The sequence below is a fragment of the Micromesistius poutassou genome (assembly GCF_964030765.1).
Source record: "Micromesistius poutassou genome assembly, chromosome: 5".
Lineage (NCBI taxonomy): Eukaryota > Metazoa > Chordata > Actinopteri > Gadiformes > Gadidae > Micromesistius > Micromesistius poutassou.
Genome location: NC_140275.1, coordinates 17698357 through 17711740, shown reverse-complemented (window position 1 = coordinate 17711740; position 13384 = coordinate 17698357). Strand labels below are relative to the sequence as shown.

The following is a 13384-nucleotide window of genomic DNA, read 5'->3' as shown; positions in this document are numbered from 1 at the left end:
TGTGTGTGTGTGAGTTAGTGTTTGCACACACAGCTTTCATCATTCTGTCTCCTGTTTGTAAGTTTATCTTGGAACATCCAATGCAATACCAGTTATACGGCTAAAACAGTGCAACCAACTACAGCATTGCCTACTTTTACCAAAGCCAATATTATTTGAATGTTATACATACAACATAAATACAACCTGACACCCATTAGGTGTCAACCAGTGGATCGGCTGACGTAAGAGCCCTCACTGATGGATTAAAGGGTGAGGGGGGGGGGGGGGGGGTTGTGGATGTGTGAGTGAGTGGGTGTGTGTATGGGGAGGTTTTCCATCTTCTTGATGAACATAATATATATTTTACCCATGCACTTCCAGACGGTCATTTGGGACCCGGAACACAGGTGTGACAAAGTTGACTAAACCTCTCAAAATTCAACCGGAGTGGTGGTGGCATACTGTTGAAGACAAAAGGTCTTGAGGCAATCAGATGAAAAGCACAATATTTATGATTTTTTCTAAATCTGTCCAATCTCCTCAAACACTGGAGGAAGGTTAAGTGACAAACTAAAAGGTTGTCCAACCACTCCAATTCAACCTGTATTATGGTGGTTGGTGTAAAGCCATTTCAACTACTCTAGGAAAAGTATATATTATATTTTTTTATATATAATTTATGTTAAAGATGCTGTAATAATGTAAGAGATATTACGTGTCATGTGTTGAATCAGGGCTTCATTTCCGTGATTTGCTCATTCAGGGCTTATTTTCTGTGATTGGTCCAGTTGCACTGAAACAATTTTTAAAAATGTTATATTTACTTTCACCCTTTTCAGCAGTCTCTCTCTGTACAACTCTCGGATCTACCTACCGCACATTATATTGATTTGAATGATCTCAATCAGATGGGGGGAGATTCCTCCGTGCTAGGTTGGTAAACTGGTGGATACTGCCCTCTGCTGTTAGAAAGGTTGGGGGAGATGAGAGAGAGGAGAAAATATATAATGTATGTAACTAAAACCCTCTCACGCCCATAATAAGAATAAGAATTGTACGTATGTTGTCCGTTTTTGAATTTCAACACCTGAATTTCCCTATCAGGATTCAAACATGTATTACTAATACGTGTGTGTGTGTGTGTGTGTGTGTGTGTGTGTGTGTGTGTGTGTGTGTGTGTGTGTGTGTGTGTGAGTCCTACCATCTGAGACACCTCAGAAAAATCCTGCTTGTCAGCTGGGAAGAGAAGCAGACAAACATCAGCATCCTGGATGATGCAAACATACACAGCATCAGCACCATTATCACAAAGCACCAGCTGCAATGGACAGGCCACGTCATGCGAATGCCTGATACTCCCAAAAGCAGGTCCTCTACTCTCAGCTTTCAATTGGCCATCGTGCACCTGGAGGCCAGAAAAAGCGCTACAAGGACAATATTAGGACAAACCTCAAAAAATTCAACATTAACAGTTTAAACTGGGAGGATACTGCACGACACAGATCCACCTGGAGAAACTGCCTGCAAGAAGGTGCCACTTTCTATGAGGACCAACTCCGACAGGCTGCAAAACTCAAGCAGCAGCAAAGGAAGGAGAGGTTCACCACCAAACAGGCCCCCCATACCCTACCCCTGGCACCTCACATCCATGCCCACACAGTGTGGGCATGGATGAACTTTAAAGTAACTATAAAGTTTGTGGCTCCAGAATTGGCCTCTTTAGCCATCTGAGGACCCACAAGAAGGATACCCCAGGAGGACCATCATACTCTACTCCGAGTGGAGTGATCGCCGATGGTGTGTGTGTGTGTGTGTGTGTGTGTGTGTGTGTGTGTGTGTGTGTGTGTGTGTGTGTGTGTGTGTGTGTGTGTGTGTGTGTGTGTGAGAGAGAGAGAGAGAGAGAGAGAGAGAGAGAGAGAGAGAGAGAGAGAGAGAGAGAGAGAGAGTGTGTGTGTGAGTCTGCACTTCTTAAAATACTTATAGCCATTATTCATTTACTTTGCTGGCCAGAATTCCGAAATAAATGAAGTAGCCCAGCAATGCCACAATCTCTCGCTCCACGTTGCCCATGCGCAGCGCGCCATTGTCGGAATCTGTAGTACCCCAAGTGACAGCAAAGCAATTTTAAACACACAAATCGTAAATGTTATGCCTTTTCCTGTTCCCACAACAGGCTTGAGGATGTACGAGTTCCGTTCTGTGGCACTTCATTTTTCTTCACGTTGCCTACTGGAGAATGTGTGTGGATAACGCCAGAGACACAACCTGCGTGATCTGACAACCCACCCCAGCCTCGAGCGCACGGTAACATATTAGCGGAGAAGGGGCTAGCTCCCAGCTAACTAGCAACCAGCTAACTATGTTCTTGGCCTAATTATACAGAAACAAAAACGTCTGCATTTAGGAATGGCATCTAGCTCTTCGACCACTGTCAAGAACAACATGAGTGTATGTGTAGCAAGCACAGTCAATGCAGTCACGTGTTTGTTTGTATGAGTTTTGTCAACACTAAACTCGCTAGCTAACCTAGCCTGTTATCACTTTAGCATCATAAGCTAATGCCGTCATATGCATTTAGTGAAATTGTCAGTATGTTGTTATTGAGAGTAGTTGCTTTGTAGGCTTTACAACAGAGGATACTACTAATGTGGAGCTGAAGATTGATAAAGTTCATCTCGAAAGTTCGTCTCTAGTTCATAGTTCTCGTAAAACTTGTCTTGTCTCCTCGCACATTGTGGGTTTGCATTGGTGCCAGTGATTGTATAGTAAACATGTGTTGGATTCATATTAACCAAGCCAGAAAGTAAGCGTCAGAGATATGTGTGTGTGTGTGTGTGTGTGTGTGTGTGTGTGTGTGTGTGTGTGTGTGTGTGTGTGTGTGTGTGTGTGTGTGTGTGTGTGTGTATTTACTTTATTAACCTAGACTTATACATTTATTTCTAACGTTTGTGTAGCTAGAATATTATTTTAAAACACTATTACCTTCTTGGATTGGATATGTATATACTATCACCAACTTTGGTTATTTTCCTCTTTTCAGACCAACTACCGACTCTGGCATTTAGCCAGCGATGAGTGCAACATTTTTAAAAACCACCACCTTCTCTGAAATGCTGCGTCAACTCCCCGTGTTCATCAACTGATGCCTGATAGCCTAAACAGGACAAATATCAATAGTCATCCATTCTCTTCAGTATAGAGCTAAGGCCGCGCAAAGGTCACCATGTCCATCACCAACACACCTACAAGCAATGACGCATGCTTGAGCATCGTGCACAGCCTGATGTGCCATAGGCAGGGAGGTGAAAGCGAGACATTTGCTAAGCGAGCCATCGAGAGCCTGGTTAAGAAACTGAAAGAGAAGAAGGATGAGCTGGACTCCCTTATCACAGCCATCACCACAAATGGCGCGCACCCTAGCAAGTGTGTTACGATCCAACGGACACTCGATGGACGGCTTCAGGTGAGGAACTTGTTTATTTAAAGGATCCCCATTAGCTGATGCCATGGCAATCAGCTAATACTGTCATAACGCACTACATGCAAATAATGTTTGTTGTTGTTTTGCTCATGCAGTATGCGGGACACTATATCAATGAGGTCATGAATAAACCAATGCACATACTCGGGTCTATATACTCAACTTCATAAACTTTGTTGTGTTTATTGAGTAATTGTTCAATTCCTGACCCGTATTCTTGGACAATGTTTTACTGATTTGAAGAATGAGCTATACATATATAGATGTGTGAATACGCATCAAGGGACAAAGGGAACCACAGTTTTGGAGTTTAATCTTGGCCATGGATACACCCATCCTCTGTGGGTTGTTCTTCATTTGAATCTTGTGTCCCCCCATTTGACCCTTGGTTGGTTTCCATCCAGGTGGCTGGACGTAAAGGATTCCCGCATGTGATCTACGCCAGGTTGTGGCGATGGCCCGACCTGCACAAGAATGAGCTGAAGCACGTCAAGTACTGTCAATTTGCCTTTGACCTCAAGTGCGACAATGTCTGCGTCAACCCCTATCACTATGAGCGGGTGGTCTCCCCGGGCATAGGTGAGCCGTGCTCTCAATATTATTATATGTCTATTGCATGTTTTGTGTGAGTGGGTCGTTTTTAAACACTTTTAAACTTCAGGATCACCGTTTGTGTGTTCCCTGTCCAAAATAATTACAGATTTGTGTGTGAAATGTAGATTTTGAAGTAATTCCTTTTACAATTGTGTTCATGTAAAATGCTACAGTGTATGACATTTTACATTAGTCATACTAAAGTATATTCACATCAGTATTTCAGTTCAATGCAGCTTTAAAATGTATCCTGCAGAGATTGTATTAGTAGTTGAACCAAATACTGCAAGGAACAAAAATGATCTGTTTGTTCAAATTATTGTGTTCAGTCTTCTGTTAAGTATACAGGTTTCAGCGTTGTGTAAGGTGACGTGGCACCTCTACCCCGCTGTAGCCAAGCTTTCCCATTGACATGTGCTTTCTGGTCTTGGTTTTCAGACTTGTCAGGGCTGACTCTGACGAGCTCTGGCCCCAGCTCAGGGCTCATGGTTAAAGACGAGTATGACTTTGATTCTCCGCCCAGTTTGCCCTCCATGGATGGGGGCCATTCCATTCAGACCATCCAGCACCCCCCCTCTGGCAGCCGCCCGGGCCCCTCCGAGGCCTTCGGCTCCCCGGCTCTGCTCCCCCTGTCCGAGGCCTCCACCTCCGCTTCGTCCTCCTTCCCCGCCATCACAGCTGGAGCCGGGAGTAAGATACAAATATGGCAGCAGAGTGTGTGTGTGTGTGTGTGTGTGTGTGTGTGTGTGTGTGTGTGTGTGTGTGTGTGTGTGTGTGTGTGTGTGTGTGTGTGTGTGTGTGTGTGTGTGTGTGTGTGTGTGTGTGTGTGTGTGATAGGTCCACAGAATACTTTGTGCTGGTCATTCATTCATTGTATGGTCATTTAGCAGTCAGTTATATTTAGATGGAGTTTGCGGTGAGGTATCTTGCTTAAGCATGCCTATACATGTAGCATGCAGAGATTTGGGTTTAAACCCAAAAAACTTTCAGTAGAAGTCAAGTTCAAGCTAGACTATCGAGATCCATATTATATTTAAAGTCCCATCCAACAAATCATAAAGAGCGCCTTGGCAGTGTTTTTGTATTTTGATGGCGTATTTTTTTCTGGGTAATGTTTGTGTTTTGGTCATGCGTTTGTGAGTTCTCAACAGACATCTCTTGCTCCCATAGATGCAAACACCAGCTGGCCTCGGAACAGCAGCTTCCCAAGCAACATGCCCCCCCACCACACCAACGGCCATCTCCAGCACCACCCCCCTATGCCGCATCCTGGGCCCTACTGTAGGTCGCACACACTATAGATCCGCCAAACACACACTGGGTTTATATGGAAAAGGGTTCAACTATTTTGTGCGATAGTGGTCAAATTGTGAAAAGGGGAAACCTTTTGTGAGGATTGGTACAATGTAAAGGTGTCGGGATATGTTGCTCACTTTTGTGTGGTTAAAACTGTTAGAAATGATCATAGGCTCATCAGGGTTTCCCACAGCTGTCTGTAGGCGAGACGCAGCGCCTCTGCTAAATTACTAAACGCCTCTACAAACAAATTCACTTTTCACAAAAGGAGGACAGTATGTCTTTCCATTCATGTCAAAATGTCAGTATTCAACACCTCAGCATGGTACACTTTGCTTACTATACTCTTATAATATACTAATATAGGCTAAATACTCAGTATAAAAAAAAAACGGTGGCGGTCTCTGTGGAGACAGAGCGTTCTGACTGATAGATGATGCTGTGAATGATCGTTCCAGCGCAATGAAATGCATCCCCATTCAATTGAATAGAACAGCGAAAATACACTAGAGTATCAAGGGAGAATCATTTTCCCAGTGCAAATGGTTTGATATGACCGCTCCTGTTGACAGTTTGCATTTTACCTTTTAGGATCGTCTTTAATTTACTCCGAAGACTGAGTCAATCCCCCACCCCCACAACAAAACATTGTATAACTCATGGGTTTTTCCTTCTAGAAGCCAAGCAATGCTGTGGTATCGCTCATTTAGCCCCATCCATCCTCCCATCCAAGTTGACTTCATGTATTTCTATTGAAAATTCAAGGTCAAACCTAGTTTAATGTCAATTATAATATTAAAAGATAAAACCTGACTCTTCTTTCCTAGGGCCGGTGCATAATGAGCTAGCCTTCCAGCCTCCCATATCCAACCACCCAGGTAAGGTATCGCATTGACCCTTAAGCCATGCCTAACAGTTCATGAGAGTGGAAAACCAGTGTTGCCACCAGTATTTTTTGTGTAATGTTCCCCCTTCCAATGCTGCATAGAATAAGGAGAACAATCTCCCTTATTTTAACATTACATACATGGAAAAGTCCTCCATCTGGTTCAGACCCCAGGTCCCGTGTCCCAAGTCCAGGATCTGATCCCATAGGGGTCCTTTCTGTCTGGGGTTTTTATGTTCTCCTCTATATGTTTATTTTCTCCTGAGCATTTCATGTTGGGGGACATTGCAGTTTAAATGTGTGTTAAAGGTTCAAATGGGCGTATGGCCTCCTTTTCCTAGAGATCTGAAAGTTGCCAATATCTCAGACGTTAAGACGAGAGGTGTGGACACCCAGGGTCTAGTTTCACAACCACACTGGTGGTGCTTCAATACGTGAACTTGTATTCCGGAGAGGTTTAATGGTTCTCCTATCATTAAGCTCCATTACAGAGGATGATGAGATGTATCTTGCTGGGAAAGGATCAGCTCCCCGTGTTTGAATTTCCTGGCCTACTCTGTGGTCAAATCTAAGGCCAGTGTAGTTCTGTGTTTTTAAGTTGTTTAAACCCACATTGGTGCTGGGAAAAGGTGAAGGTTGTTTATCATAACGCCCTTTAAAATATAAAGACCTTTTATATAAATCACAATCCTTATATAAATCACAGGTAGCTGGCTAGCATCTTGTTGTATTCCTTCACGATCTAATCTAGTGATTCAAATGACAGATGTACTGTATGATATGCCGAATGACACTCCACGCGTTCTCCCAGCCCCTGACTACTGGTGCTCCATCGCCTACTTTGAGATGGACGTGCAGGTGGGGGAGACGTTCAAGGTGCCTTCCTCCTGCCCTGTCGTGACGGTGGACGGCTACGTGGACCCCTCCGGTGGGGATCGCTTCTGCCTGGGCCAGCTCAGCAACGTCCACCGGACCGAGGCCATCGAGAGAGCCAGGTAGGCCCCCTGCCCGGCACGCTCCACATCCAGTAGGCAATTGGTCTTCTGCAAGTTCAAAGAAATCTTCTTCTTTTTCATCTGGAAATGTTATTACTAAGCACATATTATGTTTTGGGGGGGATATTCAAGTTTCATTGGAGTACATTAATGATGCCTAACTTGTACTTAATAATTCCATCTGTGTCAAATATATTTTAACAATGCAACACAAACAATGCCTGTCATTGATGATTCAGAAAATAATTGGAAAATTTCAATTTTTTTTTTTGGGATGATCCACTAATGGCCGCCATTATGTGCTTAGCTTAGTGAAGTCAGTCTTGCTCTCTAATGGAGTCGGCATCCAATAGATGTGGGTGAGGGATCTTGAAGTCTTCCTGTGTCTGTCTGCATTCCTAATGAAATCTACAGCGCCCGCTGCCAAGTTGGTTGAGTTGGGAATTGTCCCCCTTACTACTCTGTACTTCCATCCCCTATTCCAGCTTTTCCCAACCTTTTATTGGGCACATCATGATCCCAAACACAAATTCAAGCCCCTCCAACTTAAAATCGTAGGGTAATGAAAACAGTAACACACCTTCTTTATTTTAATGGGATTCATGAATATTTCACACACGCAATCTCTCATAAAGTACCACACAGATAGAGGTCCATAAAAGTCAGATGGGGAATTTATTTCTCCAAAATATCACTTAGAGCAAGGACTTGCATTATGTGGAATAACAATGAAGCAAATAGTATATTGTAAACAGAACCACATTGTAATGTATTAAATCAAGAGTTCATGGTACAACTAGCCTTGCACATGGGTACTGCGGCAGTACGCAGGTTAAAAACCACTGCCCTATACCGTCCCTTCTTTTTTCCTTTACTTCTCCTACTTGTCCCTGTGTCCTCCCAGGCTCCACATCGGTAAGGGAGTGCAGCTGGAGTGTAAAGGCGAAGGAGACGTCTGGGTGCGCTGCCTGAGCGACCACGCCGTGTTCGTGCAGAGCTACTACCTGGACAGAGAGGCGGGGCGTGCCCCCGGGGACGCCGTGCACAAGATCTATCCCAGCGCGTACATCAAGGTGAGTGGTCCGGGGGCGCGCCCTGCTGGGGCGCTGCTCTGACGCAGCCCTCTGACGCTCGCCGTGTTACTCATCTGCCACATCGTATACGGAGGAATGAGTTCCCCAAAAAGGGTTCTGATATTATTATTAAATCAATATAAGAATCATTCATATCATTTATACCAAATCAATCATTGAAATGATTGATTTGAAAATAACACCCCTATAACTTACTAAACATCACAGAGCGTCGAGTACAGTTCCAGACATGCATAAGAAAAACAAAAAAGACCAATTTGGGCCGTTGATGCTGATTAGGGCTTTGACTCCGAACTTATTATTCGAATATAATTTGAATATTAAAAATAATTATAATTCAACAATAATATAATTCAAACGAATATTAGGCATCCCTTAATATTCAAACCTTTTATGGGCATTCTTTTTTTGTAAACGGGACGTAGACCGACTCATTTCACGGATTCCTGTGAGACCAGGTTGCCTTAATTACATCTGTCGCATATGTCAGGTGAAAACTAAATGTCAAGGGAAAGAGGCAGTGGTTGCAAAAAGTATGTAGAACTTAAAGAAGAGGTTACGAATACTGGCGCTTTTGCCCATGGTAAGGCTATGTGCGCGGTGCGCCAACTTTTTTTCTGAGATAGAGAGACCCCCTTAAAGATGAAAAGATAATTCCAACCCTTCGCCAGCAATTTAGCCTACTATCGAGTTCACTCACCGTGTGCCTATTGCTTTACAACATTTTCACCCTCTCCATCAATCAACATATGTTTAGGCTTCAGTGAACTATGCTATTACTTTTATAAATAAATAAACAGTTAAAGTTAGGTGCGGCGTGATACAGAACTCTCCAAACTGATTGGACGTCATAACAGTTATGTATATGCCAATTATACGACAGTTAGGAACCAATCAGATCGCTTGATTTAAACCACCCGTTTTATAATAATACATATTTGAATATTAATATTAACAAACAAACTTCGAATATGATTTTTGGGCAAAAGTCATAGCCCTAATGTTGATGAACACAAACCATCACAAGCTAGGCGGACCATCAGAATTCCAGCCGACCTAAGTGTGTGTGTGTGTGTGTGTGTGTGTGTGTGTGTGTGTGTGTGTGTGTGTGTGTGTGTGTGTGTGTGTGTGTGTGTGTGTGTGTGTGTGTGTGTGTGTGTGTGTGTGTGTGTGTGTGTGTGTGTTCCTCTCCCTGTCAGGTGTTTGACCTGCGCCAGTGCCACAGGCAGATGCAGCAGCAGGCCGCTACAGCACAGGCAGCCGCCGCCGCCCAGGCCGCCGCCGTGGCGGGAAACATCCCGGGGCCTGGGTCGGTCGGAGGGATCGCCCCCGCCATCAGTACGCAAAAGACTCCCACTCACTCACTCACACACCCTGAACGACGGTGTAACCGCGCAGCCCTCCAACCGTGTTCCCGTCTCCCCGTCCAGGTCTGTCAGCGGCAGCAGGGATCGGGGTGGACGACCTGCGGCGCCTGTGCATCCTCCGGATGAGCTTCGTGAAGGGCTGGGGCCCCGACTACCCGCGACAGAGCATCAAGGAGACCCCGTGTTGGATCGAGATCCACCTGCACCGGGCCCTGCAGCTGCTGGACGAGGTGCTGCACACCATGCCCATCGCTGACCCACAACCCCTGGACTGAGGCGCGCACACGCACACACGCACACGCACACACACACACACACACACACACACACACACACACACACACACACACACACACACACACACACACAGCGGTTTACAACAGAACCTTTGTTTTCTTTTTGTATAAAGGACTCCCTTTTGAGGGGGAGGAGCCAAGGGCCCCCTGAACAGTATCAGTCGTGCTGTCACACTACAGAATCCACCGCCTTGCAACGGTTGATGGAGAGGCTTTTCTTGGTCCTAAATCTTTCTTTGGGACTAACCCTTTTTCTTAGGAAAGCAGAGACACAGGGAAACTTGAGCCATGGGCAACAGGCCTACATGTGAAAGTCAAATTTACATTTATTTTTGATAGATGTCGACGGGAATGCTAAACTGGACATACTAAGGATATCAGGAGTGACTTAAATTAGCTCCGGCTGTATTACAGCCTACGGACTTCCTTATATTATGATACAGTGAACTAAAAATAATTAAACGGTATGGTAGTTCCTGGATGTAACTATATCTAGTTAATTTTGACAATCAGTATTCACAGGACCAGACAAGGACGACTCCCTCGTTCTGGTAAAAGCCAGTTGACGGAGGCTGACTCTCCACCTCTGGTCCAAGTGGGATCAGGGAACAATCAGGAGTTCCAGAGCCATCCTGTGTCACCTTCTCCCGGTCTGATAACATACAATAAATACAGTTCTTAGCTCTAGGCCTAGATTGGATTATTCAAAACTGTAAATGGTCATTGTTTTACACCTGGTAGTTTGGAACTATTGCATTATTTGAACTGAATCCCGCATTGTCAAAGAGTCCCAATATGTGGTTATTAGATGAAATGCTGATGACAGACACAATGTTTAGTGAGTGACTTATCCCAAGCACATTTTTTTTTTAAATGCTCTGATCGTATCACCATTGAATCAGTTCACTAAATCGTTTGGACAAACAATTGCGTAGAAATGGGTATAGAAGTGTCCTGACATTGCTGTTTCTCTTTGGCTCTAATTAGCCATAATTTAAGCCAATCAGAACAACGGTTGCTATGAACTATGTTACATCAGAGATTGCACTGTCGCTGTGATATTTAGTTTTTCTTTAAATCAGTAATTCATTCACATTGGTTTGTATAAAGATTTATACTGCTTCCGCTTCTTTTCTTTGGCTATATTGAAGGTGAACACTCCTTTCTATTTGAAATTGGGCAAGAATAAGATTTTAGACAATGCTAAATGAATTGTGTTTAACCATTTTTTTACAGTGTTTAAGAAATGCCACAAAACTTATTTGCTTACTGAATGTCACTGATGTATGCTGTTGATCTTTCCCATCAACCAGTTAGTGCACTGAAGATGTCCCATAGAACTGGATTTTAACATTGGAATCTTATTTAAGGATTTTGATATTTTAACTTAATCGCAAGGCATTCAAGTTTGCTTCTGTATAGGTATTATCCTGGTCTACTGATAAATATAAAATACCTTAGGACTACACCAATTGGTGTTTCGTTTTTGGCACTTTATTTTCTTCTTCTTTGTTTTAATATCTTTAACATTCAGTAATTTCCTCTTGAGGAAAATAAATTAAGGATCTAGGTTTGAGTTTGATTTGAGTTTGGAAACTAAAATTGCTAAACGTATGCAGATATGACACTAGTGACACCTTCATCCTGGTCTACATTTTCACCTTTTTTATTTTATATTCTGAGTAGCCTTTTTTTTCTTCATGTAAATAACCTGTTTTCTTGGAGGTTTTTTTTCTGTAAATATTTGCATGAAATTATACAATATGTTTTAATTAACATCTTGTATACCAAACCCCAGGCGGTACCATTAATCAACCAGGTGTAACAATGAAAAGTGTCTCAACTGTATTCCTGGTTTTACCTTCCCGTCCCGATTAAACAAACAGTTCCTACCGCAGTTGTTTTTTTGTAATCACCTACTGCCTTGATTCTTTACATCATGGATTCTGCAGTTGAGTTAAATAATTTGGTTATATGGTCAGATTTGGTGATACACCTGTATGTTGGGGAAGTTTGACCACTTTTTATTTTAGGAATCAAAAGCACATGTAGGTATTCCTATTTACTGGAGGTTTTTCTTCATCTTTTTGGCCATCAAACTTTCCTTTATGTTTTGTTGGCAGTTTGCAATGCTGTGGTGGACTTGGAATCAGAGGATTAAGACCACGATTTACATTTTGCTCTGTGTAATGATGCATTGAAGAAGCAACCAAACAGGATTTTCTTTTTCAGGATATGTGTGAGATAACATTTGCTGGATGACATGTAGAGAAATGACCAGATATCTGCTATTGGACTCTTAAGTTGACAGGTTTTGTATGACTTGCAAATATGAAATGGGAGCCTGTAAAAACAGCCTTGTGGTGACTCGTCAATTGCAAAAATGAGTTTAACTGTATTTCTTATGTGAGAAACTCCTTAATAAAAATGGCTTGACATTCTACCTTGTTGTGATCCTTCAATTATTTTGCAAATGAATACAAGGTGATCGGTTTCCCCTTTCTTCCATGCAGATATTGCGATGTATGTTTAGATTGTTGCAGACGCTTTTATCCAAAAGGACCAGTGCTGCTACTACTACCAAAGCATCAATAGACCTTCTCTCAGAGGAGTCATTATAGGATAAACACAGGTCCTTCATAACAGCATTACGGGTCTGCTACTTTCATGTACCAGGGCACAGGGAGTAGACTGACCTGAACTCCTTCACTATCTGGGCCTGGAACATAAAAAGGGCAGGTCCATAATAAGTGTAATGAGTTACACCTGTCTTTATCCTACGACGATACCAATGTGAAAAGGGTCTATAGAAGTAGCTGTCACAAGAAAAGTAGCATAAATCCAACTTTGAAAGGGTCTACATGAGTGCTCTTTGGCAAATCCAAAGCTGACATGTACTGGTTCCTTAAGATGAACACCACTCTTGTTAATCCAGGGGCAGCTTGGCTCCAGATTTGGTCAGATCCGTTTGACAGTGTTTAAAACAATGCCTGAAAGCATCAACTGATCCTCTTTCACGGTTCAATGTTCATCCCATTTTTGCAGCCCCTCTAGCAAGCCTCCTGGTGACCAACCAGAGCTGCTCTCAAGCATGTGATTGGACTTGTGTTTACCCACCATTGGAATACATTGGTAAAGTTTGAAAACAGAAGGAAAAACTCCCTGAAAAGAACAAATTTATTCATCTTTTCTTCAACCCTATTATAAATGCAGAATGTATTTTTGTTAGGCTTCATGTAGCTATGGCATGATCAACATCAATTTTAAAGGTTAGAAATAGTGTTCAAATTAATGATTTGTGTCATGTTTTTGATAAACAAAACACTTCCAGCCCATCCTTTTGCTTCATCATCCCTATTGATTCATTTTAGAGTCTCTGGTTAATCTTTCTGA

The 13384-nt window shown here is 42.9% G+C and overlaps 1 protein-coding gene across 1 annotated transcript; it reads left to right on the top strand.

Annotated features, from left to right (window-relative positions):
* The first annotated feature begins 2086 nt into the window (after positions 1 to 2086).
* Positions 2087 to 12434, top strand: LOC311342724 (mothers against decapentaplegic homolog 4-like). The gene is made up of 10 exons (XM_084467544.1): positions 2087 to 2286; positions 3023 to 3445; positions 3868 to 4042; positions 4496 to 4747; positions 5228 to 5338; positions 6181 to 6231; positions 7051 to 7234; positions 8139 to 8307; positions 9528 to 9666; positions 9759 to 12434. Exons 2-10 carry the CDS (start codon positions 3206 to 3208, stop codon positions 9968 to 9970), a joined length of 1533 nt encoding a protein of 510 aa, XP_084323670.1. The 5' UTR covers positions 2087 to 2286; positions 3023 to 3205; the 3' UTR covers positions 9971 to 12434.
* The last annotated feature ends 950 nt before the right edge of the window (positions 12435 to 13384 follow it).

Bases quoted from the DNA above. Each gene is read 5' to 3' on its own strand.
- LOC311342724 (XM_084467544.1), top strand. From the start codon at position 3,206: ATGTCCATCACCAACACACCTACAAGCAATGACGCATGCTTGAGCATC. The intron at 4,748-5,227 runs GTAAGATACAAA...TTGCTCCCATAG, and splicing joins CATCACAGCTGGAGCCGGGA to ATGCAAACACCAGCTGGCCT. The intron at 9,667-9,758 runs GTACGCAAAAGA...CTCCCCGTCCAG, and splicing joins AGGGATCGCCCCCGCCATCA to GTCTGTCAGCGGCAGCAGGG.